Source organism: Camellia sinensis, chromosome 2 (genome assembly GCF_055761805.1).
Source record: "Camellia sinensis isolate YWXY chromosome 2, ASM5576180v1, whole genome shotgun sequence".
Taxonomy (NCBI): Eukaryota; Viridiplantae; Streptophyta; class Magnoliopsida; order Ericales; family Theaceae; genus Camellia; species Camellia sinensis.
In genome coordinates, this window is record NC_138962.1 from 77,905,963 (window position 1) to 77,928,817 (window position 22,855).

Below are 22,855 nucleotides of genomic sequence, written 5' to 3' on the forward strand. Positions count from 1 at the left end.
CATAATGTCCCTAATATACATCCGACAAGATAATTTATCGAATCACTCACGTACATAGGTATAAAGTGCGCCGACTTGGTTAATCAGTCAACTACCACCCAAATGGCATCACTGCCCCATTGAGTCCTCGGAAGGCCCACAACAAAATCCATCATGACATGCTCCCACTTTTACTCAGCTATAGGCAAGGGTTACAACAAACCTGCTAGCCTCTAATACTCGGCCTTCACTTGTTGACAAGTAAGGCACCTTGACAAAAACGCGACCACATCTTTCTTCTTACCTCTCCACCAAAATTGGCGACTCAGGTCGTGATACATCTTTGTACCTCCCAGATACACCGCAAGGCATGAATGGTGAAACTCTCAGAGTACTTCATCTGGGCAAGACTTTGGCATAAAGAGACGGTCAAGGTATCTAACACTCAAGTAAGAATACACGTTCAGGCCCTTTTCTACCTTCTCACTGGAAATCTTCTCCCCGGAGGGTTTCTATGTCAAGATCACTTTTCTGCGCTTCTAACACTCAGTTCACAAGTATAAGTTGTGCAACTACTGAAAACAAGGCTGCGAATTCAACGGACTCACCAAGATGCAAATCAAACTCCACAATAGCACTGACATCTCCCACTCCCGGATGGCAACACTAGCCACACTACCAATAGATTTCCTACTCAACGCATCGGCCACAACATTGGCCTTTTTCGGATGATAACGTAACTCAAAATCATAATCTTCTATAAATTCTATCCATCTAATCTGCCTAAAATTCAAGTCCTTTTGTGTAAACAGATATTTCAGACTCTTATGATCAGAAAATACTTCAAACTTCTCTCTATACAAGAAATGCCTCCAAATCTTCAAGGCAAAGATCACTATTGCTAACTCTAGGTCATGAGTAAGATAGTTCTTCTCGTGTGTTTTCAACTGTCGTGAGCTATAGGCTACTACCTTCCACTCTTGCATCAAAGCACAACCCAAGCCTTCCAATGACGCATCACTATACACCGAGTAGCCTAAACCCCTCTCTGGAATAATCAATACAGGAGCAATGGTAAGCCTAATCTTGAGCTCCTAAAAAGACTCCTCACAAGTCTCATCCCATAAGAACTTAACTCCCTTCCGTATTAATCTAGTCGACGGCAAAGCTACCCTAGAGAAATCATTCACAAATCTATGATAATACCTGGCCAACCCTAAGAAACTGCGGATCTCGAAAGCATTCTTAGGTTATTCCCAGTCTTGCAATGCCTCTATCTTGGATGAATCTACCATCACCTTTTTCCCAGATACCACATAGCCTAAGAACTTAACTTCTCTCAGCCAAAATTCACATTTCGAAAACTTAGCATACAGTTTGTGGGCTCTAAGAAACTCAAGCACTATTCACAAGTGTCCCTCGTGCTCCTCCGTAGAGGGTGAGTAAATCAATATGTCGTCCACGAAGACGACCACAAAACGGTCTAGGAACTCGTGGAAGATCTGATTCATCAGATCTATAAACACAGCTAGTGCACTGGTTAGTCCAAAAGGCATCACTAGAAACTCATAATGGTCATATCGCGTATAGAATGCCATCTTTGGGATATCCTCCTCCCATACTCTTAACTAGTGATAACCCGTTCTCAGGTCTATCTTAGAGAAGAAACAAGACCCTTCAACTGATCAAATAAGTCATTTATATGAGGCATTGGGTACTTGTTCCTAATAGTTACTCGGTTCAACTTCCAGTAATCTATACAAAGTTGTAACACTCCATCTTTCTTTTTAGCAAACAGAGCCGGTGTTTCCCAAGGTGAAGTACTAGGGCGGATAAAACCCTTATCTAACAATTCCTGGGGTTGAATCTTTGACTCCCTCAATTCAATAGGTGCAAATCTATACGGTGCCATAGAAACCAGTGTCGTGCTAGGCACTAAATCAATAGAGAACTCGATCTCTCGGTGAGATGGTAAACTAGTAAGATCCTCAGGAAAAATATCGAGGTATTCACAAACCACCATTGGCAATTCAACCCGGACTTCATCACACTCACCACTCAATAAGCTTACAAGAAGGCAACTAAGTTCACTCCGCCTATGCGAATCATATACCAGTGATAAGACTCTATCCATCTAGTTCCCCAAGAAATATAAACATTCTCTGATCAGGGTACATACAGTAATTCTCTGACGGTAACAATCTATAACAGCTCGGTATGACGATAACCAGTCCATACTTAAACTGACATCAAAACTAGACATGTCATGCAACACAAATACAAAAAGAAGCCAACGACTGACAACCTCTATGTCACAACCCCAACACCTCTGCTTCAAGACAACCTCACCACCCATAGGTGACTTTACACAGATAGGAGATGCTAATGAGCCAACTCTAACCCCAAAGCTGATGCAAATACAAACGAGATAAATTAATGGGATGCACCCATATCAATCAACACATTAGCAACTAAATTGCAAAACAAGAAAGAACCTTTCACAACAGAAGGCACCGGTACAAGATCCGGCACAGTAACAGCATACACATGCCTAGTAGGTCTCTACTTAACTTGTTCACCCCTCGGAGCATAAGCCTGATGTACTGACTGAGCCGAACAGGCTCCTTGACTGGCCCTCGAGGCCAGTGCTGACTGTGCAGGCTGGTGGCTCTGTGCCTGCCTCGAACCAGATGCACCGGGTGTGCCACCCAATTGCAGTCAAAATCTCTTCAAATGCCCTGCCTGCCTACACTGATAACAAGTGAGCGGCTGCCGTCTCCCCTGACTTTAGCCCTGTGAACAAGCCGAAGACAACACAGACCGTTGCCCCCTTCCTCTCTGTGTGTAAGCTGGGCACTTGTGGCCTAACATACCACATTTGAAACAAGTAACATCTCCCTGACCACCCCTCCTAGAACCCGAACTGGGTACTAGAAAAGTGGACCTCGACTAAGCCTCCTGGGACGACTAGGGGTTAGAACCCCTCTGTCTTTTACTGTCCCCATAACTGTATTGACTCCTCCTAGAGCCCCTCATTCTTTTCTCCTCCATCTACATAATGGTCTCAAGATGAGCCGCCGCCTCCACAAGGCACCCATAATCTCTAATCATAGATCCAACCACTCTGAACATGAGCCCAATCCTCAATCTCATCTCAAACTCTAAGCAACAGCGCTCCTCGGTCGCCACAAGCTTAGGTGCAAACCTAGACAAGCCAGTGAAGGTGGCCTCAAACTCGGCCACAAGTGTGTTCAACTACACCAACTTAGAGAACAGGTTTCTCAACTTCTCCCTAATTGTGTAGACACGCTCGTGGGCCTCACTACAGTTCGGACTCAATTTGTGTCACGGTTCTTAATCTGAACCAAAGAGTCTAAATCCGGCAAATCGTTTTGAGAAACAGATTTTTGAAAAGAAGTGCCAAACATGGACTGCTTTGCCAAATACAGAGTCGCCACCTAAATATTTTTTTATGGGGGAATTTAGGAAACCCTGACTCGGTGTCGAAGGCCACATGTCCGTCATCACCAGAGTTGCCTCGGCTCGGGAGTTAGGGTATGATTGGGGAAGGTCAGCTATGAGCACCCCCTCTCGCCCGATCCGAAGATCGGCCTCTACTAACCGTGATATCCGTTTTTGAAAACATTATGTGTTCTTATTCCATTTATTAGCCTAGAATTACTATGTTATGCGTACAGCAAACAAGTGTAGACCAAATCACCTAAATTGGAACAAAAAATTGCATGTTTGTTTTGAAAATGGTTTGCTACTCGCAAGTAGGTTAAAATGCAGATTTTGCCACCCTCAATTGTGCTTTAGAAAGGATGGTTTTGTCACCATCTAGTGGGCTTAAAACTCACAGTTTTAATTCATTATTCCAAGTTAGGTAATTCAACCTCCATCCACAGGCATTCAAGCAGTTATATCACATAAGCAGCTAGCCTCATGGTAATCATGCTGTCATGGCAACACTCACACGCATGCAAGGATGCTAAAGCAAAAGAACTTACAGAGTACTCCAAGCCAAAACAGAAACTAGTTAGTAATCATACGCATGATCCTAGTTCATGTTAAGATGGCTAATGCAGCACATGCAAAATGCAACTATAATAGGCTCGGCTATCCTAAAGAATGGCATATGAAATGCTGCAACTAACAAGTACTCAACTTGGATTTGAAATACAAGTGCAGTTAGCATGATGTGCCGAGCCCGATGCATGTAAGACAAATGTATGGATGCACGCATACATAGCATAAGGTATGCTAATTTAGATATGCCCTAATACTAACCATTGAAAGCAGGTAAATAAAAGGGAAGAAAGACGTGGGGTTGGAAGACATACACACACGCACCCACACTTATTACACAATTGCCATCGCTCGGAGGGTCCGAATAAATATTACAGTCTGAATAAATAATTCTAAATTAATTATTACAAAATTTCTAATCTAATTAACAAATTAAATGCAAAGAGAAGATGGTCGCACCCCTGCCTCGGGATGCGTGAATGATGCATGCTCGGATTTATCTTCCCCCGAAAGCCTGTACCATACCACTGTTGCCTCTGTTTGCACTGCCCTGCTTCTCTGAAAATTACCAAAATTCTAGGATAGGTCCCCTGAACACTGTGGAACACCATCGGCTGAAGGAAATGTCCACCGGCCATTGAAAATATCCATCGGCTGCTGATGAAGCTACCGGCCCAGGAAGGATTGCCGGTTGGCACTGAATACTGCCGGTCGGCAAAAAGTTCCTGCAGAATCTGGTTTTTGACAGCAACAAGAACAGACAGTGTATGGCATGGAATTTCAAGAAAGTGTATGCATGGCCACTCTCCCAATCATGTAATGGACTCAAGGGAGTATGCCCCTCGACCCTCGGGCCATCAATTACGCATGATGGCCTAAGAGGCAAAGTTTTGCAACTTTGATATCAAATGAAATGCAAGCACAAAACACATCAAAGTGCCCCAACCCCTATCATGATTGATCAAGAGGCAAGGGATGCATGCTCAATGAAATGCAACCTAGGCATGGAGGCTAGGTATGCAGCATGAACATGCAAATGAGCAATGTATACTAGGCGCGCAACCTAAACATGTAAGTAAACATGGCATGCAACAACATGCGATGATGGACTTAAACTAACACGGATAGCTCGCAAGCATGCCAAAATCGGTGGCCATTAGATGAAAATGAGACTCTCGAAACGCGTGCACGCATGCACGCAAATCAAGGACCAAACCTAAGGCATAGTATGAAACTCTAGCAAGGCATGGCGAGGCATGAAATATGGCATACAAGCATGTAATTTCAGCACTAAAATGTGATATAAAACAGCCCCGAAAGATGGCAAAATAGCACCCGATGCATGAAATGAAACCGAAATGCAAAACTAGGCCCATGCATTGGCCTATAGCTATATAAAACATGCATTATTCGATTATGACATGTGAAGACAGATTCTAGGCAGCCCCAAAACAAACATTTTTTCAGTTTTAAACAAGGCCAAACAGCAAACACACATAGGGAAAAACTAGCATGCAAAAATGGCCCTAAATGTGAGATAAAGAAGCAACTCACAGCTGCTGACCCCAGAAAGATTAGGGCCCTTAAACAATGTTGAAGAGGGGCCCAAAATATGACCTTTTACAGTATACCACAAACCACAAAAACCAACACAGGTATGGCTAAGCTCTCATGCAAGAAATTGGCCAAAAGAGGGTCAAAGAAGCAAGTGGTGGTTTCTGGCATCAAACACAAAGGGGACCTTCAACAATGTTAAAGAGGGGCCCAAAATATAGCACTTTACAGTGGATGGCCGGACCCAAAACAGTATGCATGCAAGCCTAAGATACTACACAAAATAAGGCCCAAAAGAGAGATATAACACAAAGTGTATGAAGGATGCCTCAAACCATGAAAGACCCTCAATGAAACATGAATATGGGGTCAAAATAAGGCTATTTGTAGTTCGGACCACAGCCCAAAAACAGAAGCAAAAGAGGCTAACAAATCATGCAAAAATATGGCCAAAAGAGAGATATAATGGCAAATAGCAAATGGAAGCCTCAAACAGCAATGATCCCTTCAACAATGTTGAAGAAGGGCTCAAAATAAACAACTTTTCAGTTCATGATAGAGCTCAAAACAGTTTATATATAAGCCAAAAATACTACACAAGACAATGGCATACAAGAGGGATAATGAAGTAAGTGCAACAAGGAGGCCTCAAACAGTGAGAGGCCCTTGAACAAACATGAAAAATAGCTCAAAATAAGCCTAGTTCCAGTTAGGGTCAGAGCCCAAATATGCAAGCATGTATGGCTAAGAAAGGATACAAAAATAAGCTTAAAAGAGAGGGAATGTTGCTCACCCTTGAAGACCAAACTTTAGCAGCCTTTTGGCTTGAGAAAAGGTGCCTCCAAAGCTCTGAGAAGGCCCTCCAAGCTGCTGGAATGGAGTGGTGGTGTGGTGCTATAGGGTGTAGTGCAAATGGAGCAAGGATTTTAGGGTTTGGAGGCTTGGATGAGATAGATATATGGAGGATTGTATGTAATGCTCCACCTGGTTTTCTAACCTGGTATAAGGAAGAGGAGAGCTTCCTTTATAGAGCCAAGAGACTAAAGCTTCTCTTAGAAGCTTCAAACCAAGAGCAAAGATCCTCCATACACGTGTATGGAGGATCCAGTCTGTGCCCTCCAGCTGGCACAGCTGGCATCCACTCAATCTGTAGAATACTCCGGAAGGTCATCGGCCAGCAAAAATGGTCGGTCAGCTATTTTAAATGGCCGGTCGGCACAATAAATTTCTGGTCGGATAAATAGATTTCCGAAAGATGCTTCCAAGGTCAAAAAATGGCCGGTGGGTGTCCAAATTGAAGCCCCGGAAGTTAGCTTTCCTATGGCGCAAACCTTGCATTAAAATTCCTCCTGTGCAAAAAGTTACGCCCTTTTTGGTGAAGCCGCGCAGATTCGATCGAACCGGGATGATGCCCAACTTCAACTGATCATATCTCCCCCACCAGGACTTGGCTTTAAGAGATTCTTGAGTGAAAAATGAAGCCCCAGAAGTGAGCTTTCTGACGGTGGTGGCCCCATAGCTAAAATCCAAGTATGCAGATTAATAAGCCCGATTCAGCAAGGACTGCTCGGCTCCCTTCTACCCAGATTCATGCCTGTCTTCTCCTCCAACTTGGTTTCTTCTCTCTTCCCCTCCTTTCTTCAACTTCAAACCCCTAAGCAAGGTGTTTTGAAAGATTTTTCAAAGATTTCATCTCTCTTTCATTCATTCCCACTTCGTCCCTGCTCGGTTTACCGAAAAGCGCGACGTTTGACAAAATGCAAGCCTCGGAACATCGCAGAAACTTTATTTCAAAAAAGTTTTGAAAGAGAGGGTTTTAAGGTCTAAAAACCATCCAAAATAGCTTTGGTCCAAAACGGGGTGTGAATTTGAGACTTGTCTCTCTCCTTGCTGAAGAAACTGGATCTTTGCCCTGCACACCTTTCATCATCAAGCAAACCATCAGTAGCGCCCAAGTCTTAAGGGTGGTCAAAAATGGGGTGTCTACAAATTGTAGAAGGCAAAAACTTGTCTTGGAAGGCGTTGACGAATGCCTCCCAAGTCACCCCAATGTGCCTACGCGCATAGTTCCACCATTAACCCAGATCTCCCTTCAGCTGGAAGGATGTTAGGGTCACTCTCAATCCGTCATCTTGGATGCCAAGCATTTGAACGTCTTCACTATCTGCTCTAACCACTCATCTGGCTTTAGTGGCTTCTTGGGATCACCCAAAAACTCATCTGGATTCGACTAGAAAAACTCTCGCTTCAGAAACGATGGCCCTACCTTAGCTACTTGGGCCAAGACTAGATTCTCAGTCCTGAGAATGTCCATGGATTCTCTCAATGCTCCGGACATTTCACAAGCTAAGGCATCCATGGCCTGTCGACCAACTAGTTTGGCCACGTTGGCCTGACCAACCCCTTCTTCCTGCGTCAGAATCTCATCCAGTAAAGGCACTTCGTGTCTCCTAGGCCTACCACGCCTACCACCACCATGTCCACGTCTTGACATCCTAATGAAGGTAACAAAAGAGATTAGTACATTTACAAATGTGTTGAAGCTAACTCACTAACGTCCTAGTGTGGTGGACAATAGTAATTCCCTCCACATAAATACGTAGTCACATAAACACATAAGAATTTCATTCCCAAATAATGACCGTCCCGCGGCTTTGCCAGAGTTCCAATTAGAAACAGCAGTGATCAAGTGCTCTTCTAATAGGACCTCTAGAAACCTGTAGACTCAGCCAACATCCTCTAAACTCAATCCCATACCCATATAATCACATAAGCATGTTATCATGTAAGCAAATCATACATACTTCTGTTTCTATCAAGCAAGACAAACCCCTTGCTGTGGTAATAACCACTTCCCATATACCCAAGCATTCAAACCCGGTACGCTCTGATACCAAGTTATAATGCACCAAAATAAATACAACATACCCATCTCATAAGCGGAAATATAATTGAATTAACATGGCTTCATTCACCAGAGTGGATATACATGAGAGACAGATACAAGAAAAAATGAAGGTTAAACAAATAATCATTCACCTAAATAGCTTACAACTTTCCAAGAAAATTCTTGGTTAGAAGAAAAGTGGACCTTCAGTCCATTACATTTAAAGCCCTTTGGCAGTACAAAAGTCAAGTACAAAACTAATAATATTTAGCCTTCAGCTCCACAGTCCTCCCAAGCTAAGTCCTTGGATGAGGCATATCACCAGCACCTGAAAATGGTTTTTCCTAAGATAGGGTGAGCCAAAACCCAGCGGAAATAGTTTAATATAATATATGAACTTTAACAAGCTTATAAATATGATGCATATGTTCACTGCTAAAAAATAAGATTGTTTACCACTTTTCTTCCTTCCAAAACCATACTATGCGAAGTACTATATTCCAATCCAATTTATATCAATTCGTTTCCCGTCACTTCATATTTCCTCAATTCATGAGTCACACCATTGTTATCCAAACAACCCAACTAAGGTTACAACTTAGTGGTTCTCCTACCACTCAATCATTACATACAAACACTTCAATTTGCCATTTTACAGAAATTACGTCCGCGGGATTCGTCACCCATGTATACACAATGTTTTTGGGACTTTCACCCTAGACGCACAGGCCAACTTAATTTAATGGAGTCCATCTCATTTCTTCTCCCAAACATGGAGTGTTAGGTTTTTATTCTTGGCAATTCCATTTGACAAAACTCTTTTCAGTTGTAATTTTGTGCAACTTTTATTTTAGTGAGGCTATGAGTTTTTAGATGCGAATCCAACCTGAATTGTGCCTATGCAGAGGATTTTGTTGTCTTAATCCTATCATGTTTGTCATTTCTCCTCCCAAACATCATACATATATAATGTATTAAAATACAATCATATTCAATGACAACCAATAAGAGATTAGTTTCAATTTACTCAATCCTCATGCAGTTTTTACAACAATCATAGTTATCCTCAAGTAAAGCAGTAAAGAGATGTCCTTGGAGGGAGAAGTGTGTATGCATGCTCGGTCGCCTCGTTCGGAAATCTATCGCAATGCCCCAACTTGCCTCTGTTTGCAATTGATTTCAGATCACTGCACAAACTTCAAGGTAGCTTTTACTCCATCATGGGGACCTCCAGGAGGGTGGCCGACCAGTTATTGGTATGGGAGGCCACTTGTAAACCACTTACCTTTGTTGCAGACCAGATAAAGTGGTCAGCCAGCCACTTTTACTGGTCTGCCGACCAGTTTTTGCTGCACTTCTCCATTTTACTGCAACAGAGAGCAAGAATGGGCATGGCAATGTATTTGCAAGATATGTGTGGACAACCACCCTCCCTATCATTTCATGATCTCAAGGGAGTGAGATTCTCGACTCTCGGGCCACCAATCGCGCATCTCAATGCATGATGGCCGAAGAGGCAAGATTGCACGAATTAATGTAAATGAATGCACACATGACACATAAATGCCTTAACTTCTATCATGCTTGATCAAGAGGGTCGGCGACCGAGAAATGAGGCACGTTTCATTACTTCAAGTATGAAACGTCGCTCGTTTCTCGTGTTTGGACTAACACCCAATCCAAACAAATGCAATGCAACTCAAGCATCCTAAACGTAATGTAATGCATGCATGCACAATGCAATGCAACATGAGCAACCTATCAATGCTAATGGCATGCATACATAATGCAAGGCAACATAAGCATTTCAACACAAAGAAAGCAACAATGCAAGCATAATGAAATGCAACATAAGCAACTTATCAATGCTAATGGCATGCATACTCAATGCAAGGCAATATAAGCAACCTATCAATGCTAATGGTATGCATACACAATGCAAGGCAACATAAGCATGCAAACAACATGTAAACAAACATCCTCAATGGACTTAAATTGAATATGGACGGACCTCAGTCATGCCAAAACAGTGGCCATAATGCTCAGAAATGAAGGCACAAAAGCATATACAAGCATGCACATGCATTGGCCTATCAATTAGGCATAAGTACACAACTCTCAAAAGTGCTCAAGGAGTGAAAAAACAAAGAGTGTAGCCACACTATATGCACTTAAATAAGGTATGAAATGATGTCAAATCATTCAATCAACATAAGCATGGCATGCTAGGGTCCTTAAAGCATAATGCTACCAAAGAGGACTACACAAGAGGGATGCAATATATGGCACAAATGCATGAACCAACCATGGATAGAGCTCAAATAGGTCAAAACAAGGACCAAAACATGCTGAGATAAGGGCTCAAATGCCTAGGCATGGATGCATGCACACTAAGCCACAAACAAGGTAACAATGTGCAACCCTTAGAGGCACTCAAAGGGTGAAAGAAATGGAAACATGGCAATGCTACATGCTCTGAAATGTCATGTTAAGTGATGCCAAATCATCCAAACAACACAAATGAAGCATGCTATGGTGCTCAAAACTCAAAGCTAGCAAGGCCAATTGCACTACAGCTATGCAATACATGAAGCATATGGCAAATACAACCCAAAATAGTCCTAGAGCATGGAAAAATTATGCTAAAACATGTATCGAAGGAAGCCAAAATAAGCTAGCATGGTGAGCATGAAGCATGAAATATACGAGGCCAAAAGAGAGGATTACACTACACCTACCAAGACCAAGCATGAGATGGATTTGCCAACAAAAATTAGAGTTATATCATGGAAAAATAACCCCCAAAACACACTGAAATGATAGCTCGCAAGCTTAGGCATGAAGGCATAAACAATGACTCATGTTTAGGGCATAAAGGACCAACCCTTCAAAGCATTGAAAGAGTGACAAATGCAAGTGTATGACCACACTACATGTACTGAAATCAGATTTCAAATGATGCCAAATCATGATAATAGTCCAAGTAATGCATGCTAATGGACTCAATACACAAAGCTAGTGAGCAAGATTGAATCATGGCTATACAAAGCAATGCATGCATGACCAAAACAACACAAATCAGAGCTTAAACATGCTAAAACATGGACAAAAGCTTCTTAGAGTTGGAACAAAATCATGCTAGAATGACATGCTACTTCATGAAGCACATAAAGCTAGTTTGCAACATTTACACTACAAGTGTATAAAGCATGCATGAGGTGACAAAACCAAATCAAAACAATGGTATGCCATGTCAAAATAACCCCAAATACATGCTAAGATGGAGTCAACATAAGCTTAACAAACATGCTCAAACATGAGGCAAATGAAGCAAGCAACCAAGCAACAAGAAGAGGGGATGACCCTCTCCTATTTAAGACCTCAAAACACAAGTTTTACCACTGAAAATCCACTAGATTTCAGTGGTTAAAAGGCCAAGAGAAAGTGATCTCAAGGGCCTAAAGTGATGGTGTAAAACAAAGCCAAACAAGGCATAGGAGGGGGTAGACCACCCCAAACACCAAAGAGACCTTAAACAAACATGTTAAGACTTAAAAATCAGAACTTTTTGTAGTAGAAAGTTAGGCCTAAAACAACATGTAAGTAGGGCCAAAAGCTTAATCAAGAACAAGGGATTAAGAGGTTAGAAGCTTACCCTTGTAGAACCACTTTAGAGGAACAACTCCAGCAGCTATTTTGGATCAAAACCAATCCAAAAACTCCAAAACCAACCTCAAGGTACCTCAGCAACAAAAGGGTGATGTTTGAGTGTGTGTTTGTGTGCAATAGTATGATGAAAAAGCACTTTCAAGCACAAATGTAGAGCAAGGAAGAGAATATAGAGACAAGGATGTATATATAGCTCAAAGGAGTTTTTCTAAACCTAGAGAAGGAGGGGGGAGGTTCTCTTTTATAGAGAACCAAAGTTCAAGCTTGTTGAACAAGCTTAAGGTCTAAAGCCATCCCTCCATACACGTGTATGGAGGATGGTTACTTTGCCTTCCAGCTGTTACAGATGGCTCCAAAAGATCTTCAAAAAGGTGTTGGAAAGCTGCCGACTTGAAGTGGTCGGCCAGCTACTTCCACTGGTCGGCCGACCAGTGAAAGTGGTCGGCCAAGGAGGCAAGTGGTCAGCCATGGTGTAAAGATGGTCGGCAGCATGAAAGCAAGCTAGTGGTGTGGTGGCCGACCACTTTTGGTGGTCCAAAGACCAAGGAGACCAGTTGGCCGACTAGAAAATTGGCCAGTGGGGAAGAAAAGTGGTTTGCGGGGAGAGAAACTGGTCTCCCACCCTTATTCCACCCTCTAAGCAAGGAAAATAAGGTTTGTGCCAAAAGCAAACCAAAAAGGATACAAGACAAGAGTCCGGGGGTCGAGGCGCACAGCCGGAAGCCTCGAAAACTAGTCTACGGGTACCAAAAGCGGTCCACGAGGGAAAAGCGGTCTACGACCACAAAACGTGGTCTCCTAGACCACAGTGCCCCTCTAGGAAAAGGCAACAAGGCATGGTTTGAAAACCAAGCCAAGAGGAGAACGTTAAGCGGTCCCGAGACAAGGCACGCAGCCGAAGGCTCCGGAAATCGAAAACTGACCTACCGGAGGGAAAAGTGGTCTTTGAGACCTCTCTCTCCCTCCAGGGAAGGTTAACAAGGCTTGGTTCATAGATCGACCCAAAAACACAAAGAGTTCAGAGGCCCGGAGGCAAGGCACTCAACCGAAAACTCTGAATACTCTAAACGAGCACAACATGCACTATCACCGAGCGCTCAATCGATGACGTCTGAGTTTTAAGGTCGGTCAAAAATGGGGTGTCTATAGCTATTGGGTCCAAAGCCACTAACCAAGCATTTTTTATGCATGATGGCCAAGAATCCAACTTGTACACATTCAATAAATGTACAAAACAAAGACTCAAGTCCGCTACCTTATCATGGATGGTCAAAGGTAACGGAGACCAAGAAACATGACACGTTTCATCACTATGAGTATGAAACATCTCACATTTCTTGTGTTTGGATTAACGTCCGATCCAAGCACATGCAATGCAACACAAATGCTTATCTTGCACAAGTTTTACTTTGATCAATTCTTGTTTACACATTTTACATTACCGAGCCATTCATTAACCGGTTAAGTCCAAGTGATTGACCTCTAACGAAAGAGGGGTCAACCAGAGAATGGTCTAAGACATGAGAGAGATCATGCCTTTGACTAATAGAAACCCTCAACAGAGAGTTAAAGCCATTGAGCACAAGCTCTATCTCATGCTTAAACACAACCTAAGGTTAACCAACCCTCAAAACGAATAGAAAAATGAAGAAATGAGGGAGGTTGCAGAATTTCAGTACTGAAGTGGCATGAGACACAAGACTATAACATGCAAACAACTCATGTACGACATGTTGATAGACTTAAGCATTAAAGCTAGTGAAGAGCACAACACTAGAGGCATGCAATATCAAGCACAAAGGACCAAACCATCTTTGGACAGGGCTTAAACATGCCAAAACAGTGGCTAAAATGAGCTGAGATGGTAGCATGAAAAGCAAGAAAAACATGCTCATGTATTGGCTCATAAACAAGGCTCAAAGCACAACTCTCAAAAGCAATGAAAGAGTGATATATGTGAGAGTGTGACAAAGATATATGCACTGAAATTGCATGCTAAAGGATGCTACAACATGCAAACATCTCATGCAAAGCATGCTTAAAGCCTTAAAACACAAAGCTAGTTAAGACATTTGCACTATAACTATTCAAAACATGAGACACATGACCAACACCACTCAAAACAGAGTTAAAGCATGACAAAACAAAGCCTAAAACATGCTGAGATAAAGCTAAGTTAGGCCATAAAATCATGCTACTTTGCAAAGCTAACTAGGCATGGAATAGAGAGACAAGGAGGGGAGGCCACCCCCTCCTATTTTGAACCTCAAAACAAACTTTTTGCCACTGAAATTCCTCTGGAATTCAGTGGTTTAAAGGCCAAAAAAGGTTGACTTTAAAAACTTTCAAAAGTAGCACAAATGGCCTCACAAGCCAAAGAGCAAAATAGGAGACAATCCCCTTTAACTCAGCAAGGCTTAAACCACCATTTTAAAATCTTAAAATCAGTTTTTTTAGGGGTTAAAACCAACTTCAAAGTAGCATACAAAGATGGCCAAACAATGAATTAAAACAAGGCTTAAAAGAGTTAAGTTCTTACCCTTGAAGCACAGTAACAAAATAGCAAGGATTTTGAGCTAAAACCACTCTAAGAAGCTCAAACAAGGCCTCCAAGAACCTCAGCTCCAAGGTGAAGGTGTTTCGCTATGGGTGCTAGTGCAAATTTGTAGAGAAAACTCACTTTCAAGCACAAAATATAGAGATAAAGGATTCTAGAGAGAGAGAGAGAGAGAGAGAGAGAGAGAAATTTTTGCCTTCCAAAATGTTCAACCCCTCACATGCAAGAAGGTGACCTCTATATATAGAAGATACAAAGGCCTCTTGTAAAGATCCAACCATCCACGTGCAAGCAGATGGGCCATTATGTGCAAACAGCTGTCAAAAATATCTACAAATATCTACTGATGCATTGGTGGCCGGCCAACCATCAGTGATGGCCGATAATGGCTCATTGATGGCCGGCAGGCCTCATCAATGGCTGACAGGCCAAGATGCATGGCCGGCATTGCACCACAAACAACAAGCAGGAAGGACCAAAACATGGTCCAAAAATGAGAAAGAATGGATGCAGGGTTTGGAAAGCTCAAACCTGTGGCGTTTCATCGCAGATTTCGAGTGCTCAACGAGCAATCACACTTGTCACCGAATGTACCTGAAAGAGCATCCAAGTCTTGAGGACGGTCAAAAATGGGGTGTCTACACCTGGGATGTGGTTGATCTTCCTCCTGGAAAGAGTACTGTCAGTTGTATATGGGTTTACAAGCTCAAAACTCATTTTGATGGTTCCATTGAGTGTTACAAAGCTCACCTTGTAGCTCGGGGATTTACTCAAGAATATGGTATTGGCTATAAGGAAACATTTGCTTTTGTTGCTTGTCTTACTTCAGTTCGCAACTTACTTGCAATTGTTGCTACTCGCCACTGGAGTCTTTTTCAGACAGATGTCAAGAATGCATTTCTCAATGGTGACCTCACTGAGGAAGTTTATATACAACCTCCTCCTGGTTCTTCTGTTCCATCAAACAAAGTTTGCAAACTTCGTCGTGCTTTGTATGGTTTGAAACAAGCTTTGCGTACCTGGTTTGCTAAGTTCAGCTCCACCATTTATGACTTCGGTTTTTCCTCCAGTGCCCATGATTCTGCCTTGTTTATACGTAAGACAGAGCATGGTACTATTCTCCTTCTTCTCTATGTAAATGATATGATTGTCACTGGAGATGACACTATGGGCCTTTCTAGTCTTAAACAGTTTCTCAATCGCCAGTTTGAGATGAAAGATTTGGGTTTGCTTAGCCACTTCCTTGGCTTGGAAATTTGCCAAGATTCCTCTGGTTATTTTCTTACCCACGCCAAGTATGCTTCTGATCTCTTGGCTCGTGTTGGCCTTACCGATTGCAAGAATGCCACTGCTCCGATTGATCCTCAAACTTGTCTTGCACCCCTTGACAATTCCCTATTGACTGATGCCACTTTATATCGTCAACTAGTTGGCAGTTTTGTCTATCTCACAGTTACTCGTCCAGATATTGCTTATGTTGTTCATATTGTCAGTCAGTTCATGGCTGCTCCTCGTTCTCCACACTATGATGCTCTCGTTCGCATTTTGCGTTATCTCAAAGGAACTCTGTTTCATGGTCTTCACTACTCCCCTCATTTTTCTCTACAACTGCATGCATTTTCTGGTGCCGATTGGATCGGGGATCCTACTAACCGTTGTTCCACTACTGGGTTCTGTTTTTTTCTTAGGCAACTATCTCATTTCCTGGCGTAGCAAGAAGAAAACTTTTGTTGCTCATTCTAGTATCGAGACAGAGTATCGTGCTCTTTCTGACACTACTCAAGAGCTTGTGTGGCTTCATTGGCTTTTTTCTGACATGGGAGTTTCTCATTCTACTGTCACCACTACTTATTGTAACAATCAAAGTGTTATTTAGATTGCACATAGCGATGTCTTCCATGATTGCACCAAGCATATTGAGATTGATTTCCATTTCATACGCCAGCATGTTACTAGTGGCCTTATTCGTCTTCACTTTGTTGCTTCTGTTGATTAGACTGCCGACCTTTTCACCAAAGCTCAGTTTCCAGGCCGCTTCTCTGATCTCTTCTCCAAGCTCCAGTTGATGTCTGTCTTACCACCTTAAGCTTGAGGGAGGGGGGGTGTTAGCTGTATATTATTATGCTTATCTATTTGTATTGTAGATATATCTCTATCTCTATCTCCTTCTATCTCTATCTCAATCTCATTGTATCTCTATCTTCTTATGTACCTATCTAGGTTTCTTTTCAGCTTATATATACAGGCTTCTGCTATTGTATTATTCATTCAATTCAATATATCAGAATTACTCACATAACAATTTCAATTTAAACGTATTTTGTACCTTATAAAAGCAAAAGATATTTTCTACTCAAATTAATTTATTTTTCATCGTATTTTTTCTAAAAAATTACTGAAAAATTTGTGAAACTAAAATATTTCCACTCAAAGCAAATAGAGTGTAAATATCAAATATTACAAAATTTCTTCTACAAATACTAGAGCCATTGGCTAGTGAAAGCAATGAGATTGCTAAGAAATGCTGAAGGCCAATTCATCTACAAAATAGTTGTATGTTGAGATTATTTAGTAGTGTACTTCAAACCAATTTTATTAATTTAAGGGTAAATTACACTGTTAGTCTCTATATTTTGACTCGTGTCAATTTTATCCCTGTAATTTCAATTGGATCAATTTGGACCATATATATATATATGTATATATATTTATTTTGTCTCAAATTATTCCAATAATTCTAATTGTTAGTATTTTTAATGGCAAATGTGTACATGAGCGACATGTATCAAACTTTTAGGAGCAAAATTGTTAACGTGATCAATTTAATATTTTTTTTACTTTTTTTATTTTTGGGTGGGTAAATTTAATGACTTAACCTTAACCAATTCAATAATTTTATTTGTCAAAAACTCCACCGATATTATCAATTAGATTAAATTGACGCAAAATCAAAAATTAAGGGTCAAAATTGAATCAATTCAAACTGTAGAAACCAAAATAACACAAACAATAAAACATAGGGATTACAAGTTTAATTTGCCCTTAATTGAATGACCAGCTTTGATTCGTGACTCATTTATGTATCATTCTAGTGGAAATCAATACTTAATAAGAAAGAACATGAGTACTTGGATTGAACTTTCAAATTATTACATCCAATAAGCACCTTCATATGAGGAAGAACACGTCTCCTTAATTTTCACGATCAGACATTTCTTACTATATATTATTCTCATATTTTTATATGTGATTTGAAATTCCCATATGTCCACCAACTGTTACAAAGTTGTTTCAATTAATCATTATTATTTTATAGATTAAAATCACATTATTACATAATTTTTTGCAAGAGTCATGGTGATTGGGTTGATCTGGTATAGTCTAGACCCCAACTTACAACAGACTAATTTCCTTGCCAACTTCAATGTGGAATAACAAAAAAACAAAGCATAAGATGCATATCAACATCAGCATGCTTGTCAGCAGACATAGAAGTTTTTTTTTTTTTTTTTTATCAGCAAAAATAAACTTTATTGAATAAGAACCAAGGAGAAAACCTTACATCTTACATCAATAAAGATAAAAACTAGGATGGCACAAGAAAGCCACCCAAACATGTGCTAACAGAAGCCAAGAGCTAGTTGATAAAAGTTCAACCAGCAAAAGGAATAACCAAGACAAAGAATCACAGAAGCACACATCATCAGAACAACACAACAGCAGCATCAGAGCAGCACAGAGCAACTCTACAGCAGCAGACAGTACAATGATTGAAAAGCCACCCCTGAGAATAGAACTTCACCAAGGAAGCAATATGCAACCATTGGACACACAACCCCAGCATACCAACACAGCAGTAGCAGCAACACAACACATCAACACCAACAGCCACCAGCAGAGCAACACACAAGCAGCAAACACAACAAAACCACTATACCTGAATCAAAAGATATACAACAACAGCCACAATTCAAAGCCCCCTGATGGATTCCAAATTATACAGCAGATCATTGATTGAACAATCCACTCCTTTTTACTGTGATATTTCACCAAAAAGGCAATGTGTAACTTGATGGACTCACAAACTTCACACCAGTTAGCCCTTGAACCAGCAAATCTAATCTCATTCCTAGCCTTCCACACAAACCACATAACCACAGATGGCAAGGCATCCCACATACTCTGGAGCATTTTCTTAAATTTAAATCCACTCCATCAATCCAAAAGCTGAGTTACATTTTCAGGCACAACCCATACCAAACTCCACCATTTTACCAAGTCAGACCAGATACACCAAGCAAAATGACAATGAAGTAGAACATGACTCACATCTTCAACACAAGAATTACAAAAGCAGCATAGAGAAGGACCACTGGGATCAAGAGCTCCAATATTCTGAAGAAACACAGAAGTTTTGAGTCTGCCACTCCATGCCAACCAACAGATGAATTGCATTTTAGGTGGACAGATGCCCTTCCAAAGCAAACTAGGCACCAGAACACTTGATATGTCAATCCAGGAAATCCATTCATAAGCTAATTTCACTGAGTAAACCCCTGAGGCACCAAAAGTCCACACCAATTTATCCTCAACACCAGATCTTAACACTAGGCCAGAATTAAGCAATTGAATAAAATTAAAGAGATCTACGGATTTCCAAGAATAGAGTCTTCTTCTGAAGTTAAACACCCACCCATTACGAGAAGACGTTTTACTCAAAATATCAAAGACAGAGGCCTCTTTAACCTATGAGAGCATAAACAGTCTAGGGAAAGCCAACTTTAAACAACCAGCACTAGTCCATGAGTCATTCCAAAAAGAGCATCTATTCCCATCTCCTAAATCAATTCTAATATGAGAGTGTAGAAAATCAAAGAAGATATGCTTAGATACAACTACTCACAGTATGTCAATCTATACTCTAGAACCACTGATCTGGGAATCAGTTGAAGGCAACCAAGATTTTGGATCATACTTATATTTATTACAGATAATTTCTTTCCAAAGAGCATTCTCCACACACCCAAACTTCCACCACCACTTAGCCAGAAGGCACAGATTCACATCTCTAATCCTTCTAATACCAAGACCACCATCTCTCAATTCTTTAGTAACTTTAGACCACTTAACCATATGAACCTTTTTCTTAAGATCAGAACCCCCCATAAAAAGGAAACCTGAATTCTATCAAGTTCTTTAGCAACTCCTTAAGGTATCTTGAACAAAGATAAATAATAGACGGGAAGATTGCTCAACACAGATTTGATCAAAGATAATCTTCCACCAAAAGATAGATGCCTTCTCTTCCAGCCGACAAGATTAACTTTAAACTTCCTAACAATAGGAGCCCATGTTGATTTGAGTCTAGGACTAACACCCAGAAGGAGGCCCAAAAAAGAAATAGGAAGCACACCTTTGGAGCAATTGAGAATATTAGCATACTGGTCCAGACTAACCTTTTCTACATGAACTCCAATAACCATACTTTTGCTGTAGTTAATCTTGAGGCCAGACACAACTTCAAAACATCTTAGCAACCTCTTAATGCAAAGAATTTCCTCTTGATTGGCCTCACAGAATAAGATGGTGTCATCCGCAAATTGAAGATGTGAAACCTTAATCAATTCATTCCCAATAATAGCCCCATTAAAGAGTCCCAACTCTCTAGCCCTCAAGATCAAAATATTAAGGCCTTCCATAACCAGATTAAATAGAAAAGGAGAGAGAGGATCCCCTTGTCTTAAACCCCATTCAGCAATAAACTCATTTGTAGTGTTGCCATTGACTAAGACAGAAATTCTAGCATTAGTAACACAACTTTGAATCCAACTCCTCCAATTATGGCCAAATTCAAAACTCTCCATCATATTAAGCAAGAAGCTTCAATTTACACAATCATACGCTTTTTCAAAGTTGATTTTAATAAACACACCTTTCTTCTTTTTACTCTACCACCAATCCAACACCTCATTTGCTACAAACACCCCATCAAGGATGAATCTCCTCCCTAAAAAAGCTAACTGGGTAGGGCTAATAATAGAAGGAATAGCTAACTGGGTAGGGCTAATAATAGAAGGAATAGCTAACTTTAGCCTATTAGAAAGCACTTTGGCTAGAATCTTGTACATGGAGCCAATACGACTAATAGGTCTGTAATTATTGAGGCTACTTGGATTATCACTCTTAGGAATAAGATCAATAAAAGAAGAAATAAGACCGGAGGCCAGCTTTCCATTAGCAAAAAACTCTTTGAAAAATAACATGATATCCTCTTTCATAAAATTCCAACACTTCCTAATAGCCAAAAGATTAAAGCCATCTGGCCCAGGGGCCTTATTCCCATCACAAGCCTTCAAAGCATTCCACACCTCAGCCTCTGTGAACTTTTTCTCGAGATCAGAAGCTTGGGAACCAGCTAAGGTCTGAAAGACACCCCGTATTCTAGGCCTGACCTTCCAAGATTCTTAAAAAGCACTCTTGAAGTGATTCCAGACCTCTATTTTTACTGTTGCTGGTTCATCAACCGCCACCCCATTAGCTACCACTAAGTTAATGAGGTTAATATTCTGTCTGCACTTAACCATCAAATGGAAAAACCTTGTGTTCTTATCACCTCTAAGAGCCCAATCTTGTCTGGATTTTTGGAGCCAAAACCACTCAACCCTCTTACTTAATTTCCAAATTAACTCCTTCAACTCAGCTCTTCTGAACCTCTCGACAACCAATAACTCTCCAGGCTCGGCTAGCAAGTCTAGCTGATGGAACTCCTCCTCAACAAGTCTTCACTGGGATGAAAGGTTACCAAACACAGTTACATTCCACTCCTGAAGATGCTTTTTTAAACGACCCAATTTTTTGAATAACTTATAACCAGCCCACCCTTCAAACCCTCCTTCAAGCCAAACCTTTTCAACCATAGGCAGAAAGTCAGAATGGAGAACCCAACAGTTCATAAACCAAAAGGGTTTAGGACCCCATTCCCTATTATCCTCCTTCAAAATAATAGGACAATGATCAGATAAAGTCCTAGGTAAGCCCCAAAATTTAAAATCGAAAACAGCAAGCCACTCAGAATCAAAAATGAACCTATCAATGCGATTCCAAATTCCATTTTCCCTGGAATTGCACCACGTGAATTTTCTCCCTAACATTGGCAGCTCCACCCCCCTCAAGATTATCAATGAACTCATTAAAATCGTGCATACCCACACTTCTCCTGGAGCAACCTACTTTTTCATTAATACACCTAATCTCATTGAAATCACCCCTAATGCACCAGGGCTTGGGAAACAATGGTTTGATCCTAACAATCAAATCCCATAATTCTCTTCTCTTGACAACTTCATTAGGAGCATAAAGATTGACTAACACACCATCAAAATCAAATTTAACTTTACCAGCTACCATAATAAAATTCCTGGAACAACAACGCTGGATCCTTACCAAATCTTTCCTCTCCAATTCAGCAATTTTGCTAAGCACAACATCTTTCTAAGCATCAAAGTCAATACCCAAAGCTTTACCCAACTGCACAGTTGCTGGAGCTTCATTAAGAATAATTCTCCCGCTGCTAGAACCTGACTTTGAAGACGATGCCAACGAAAAAGTCGCAATCACAGCTTTAAATTCAAATGGTTTTGCATATAAATACTCGTAGAAGTATATATATAGTCCATCCCACAATACATTGCTACACCAAAACTAGACTATCACAAACATGGCTTCCATGCATTCTACTATTTGCTTTCTGTCTCTCTTTCTCGCCCTCCATTTCTTCTCTTCATCCCTTGCAAAAATCTCTAGCTCACCAGATGTCATTTGCAATTCCATCCCTTACCCTTTCTTCTGCCAATCCATGTTACCAAACAACCAATCTTCCATTATATACAACTACGCCCGGTTTTCCATTCGTTATTCCCTAAAAACAACCAGTCATTTCCTTCATTGGTCAATAGCTACCTCGCACTTCCAAATGGGCTCTCTCAACCCACCATTTGTGATCTCAAAGATTGCCAATCCCTCCTCGACTCAAACATGGATTTCTTGTCGACCACTATTCAATCCATCGATTCTACAGATACCCTTCAAAGTTCACAATCCGATGATACACATACCTTGCTTAGTGTCATTATAACCAACCATCAAACATGTTCGGATGGGCTTCAAGCCACAACTCCACC

At 40.9% G+C, this 22,855-nt stretch overlaps 1 protein-coding gene across 1 annotated transcript; it reads right to left on the minus strand.

Moving 5' to 3' along the window:
- Nucleotides 1-20,623: 20,623 nt before the first annotated feature.
- On the minus strand, nt 20,624-22,804 carry LOC114324015 (uncharacterized). Its single transcript, XM_082911422.1, has 5 exons — nt 22,790-22,804; nt 21,804-22,166; nt 21,555-21,667; nt 21,273-21,455; nt 20,624-21,122 (listed from the first exon to the last, which is right to left on the minus strand). The coding sequence occupies exons 1-5, from the start codon at nt 22,802-22,804 to the stop codon at nt 20,624-20,626; spliced, it is 1,173 nt and encodes a 390-aa protein (XP_082767548.1).
- Nucleotides 22,805-22,855: the final 51 nt, after the last annotated feature.

Excerpts from the sequence above, each read along its gene's own strand:
- LOC114324015 (XM_082911422.1), bottom strand. Across the intron at positions 21,456-21,554 it reads CTTGAAGGAGGGTTTGAAGG|ACTTGTTGAGGAGGAGTTCC; the intron begins GTGGGCTGGTTA and ends ATCCCAGTGAAG. Across the intron at positions 21,123-21,272 it reads AGAGGTGATAAGAACACAAG|GCCTAGAATACGGGGTGTCT; the intron begins GTTTTTCCATTT and ends TTGGAAGGTCAG.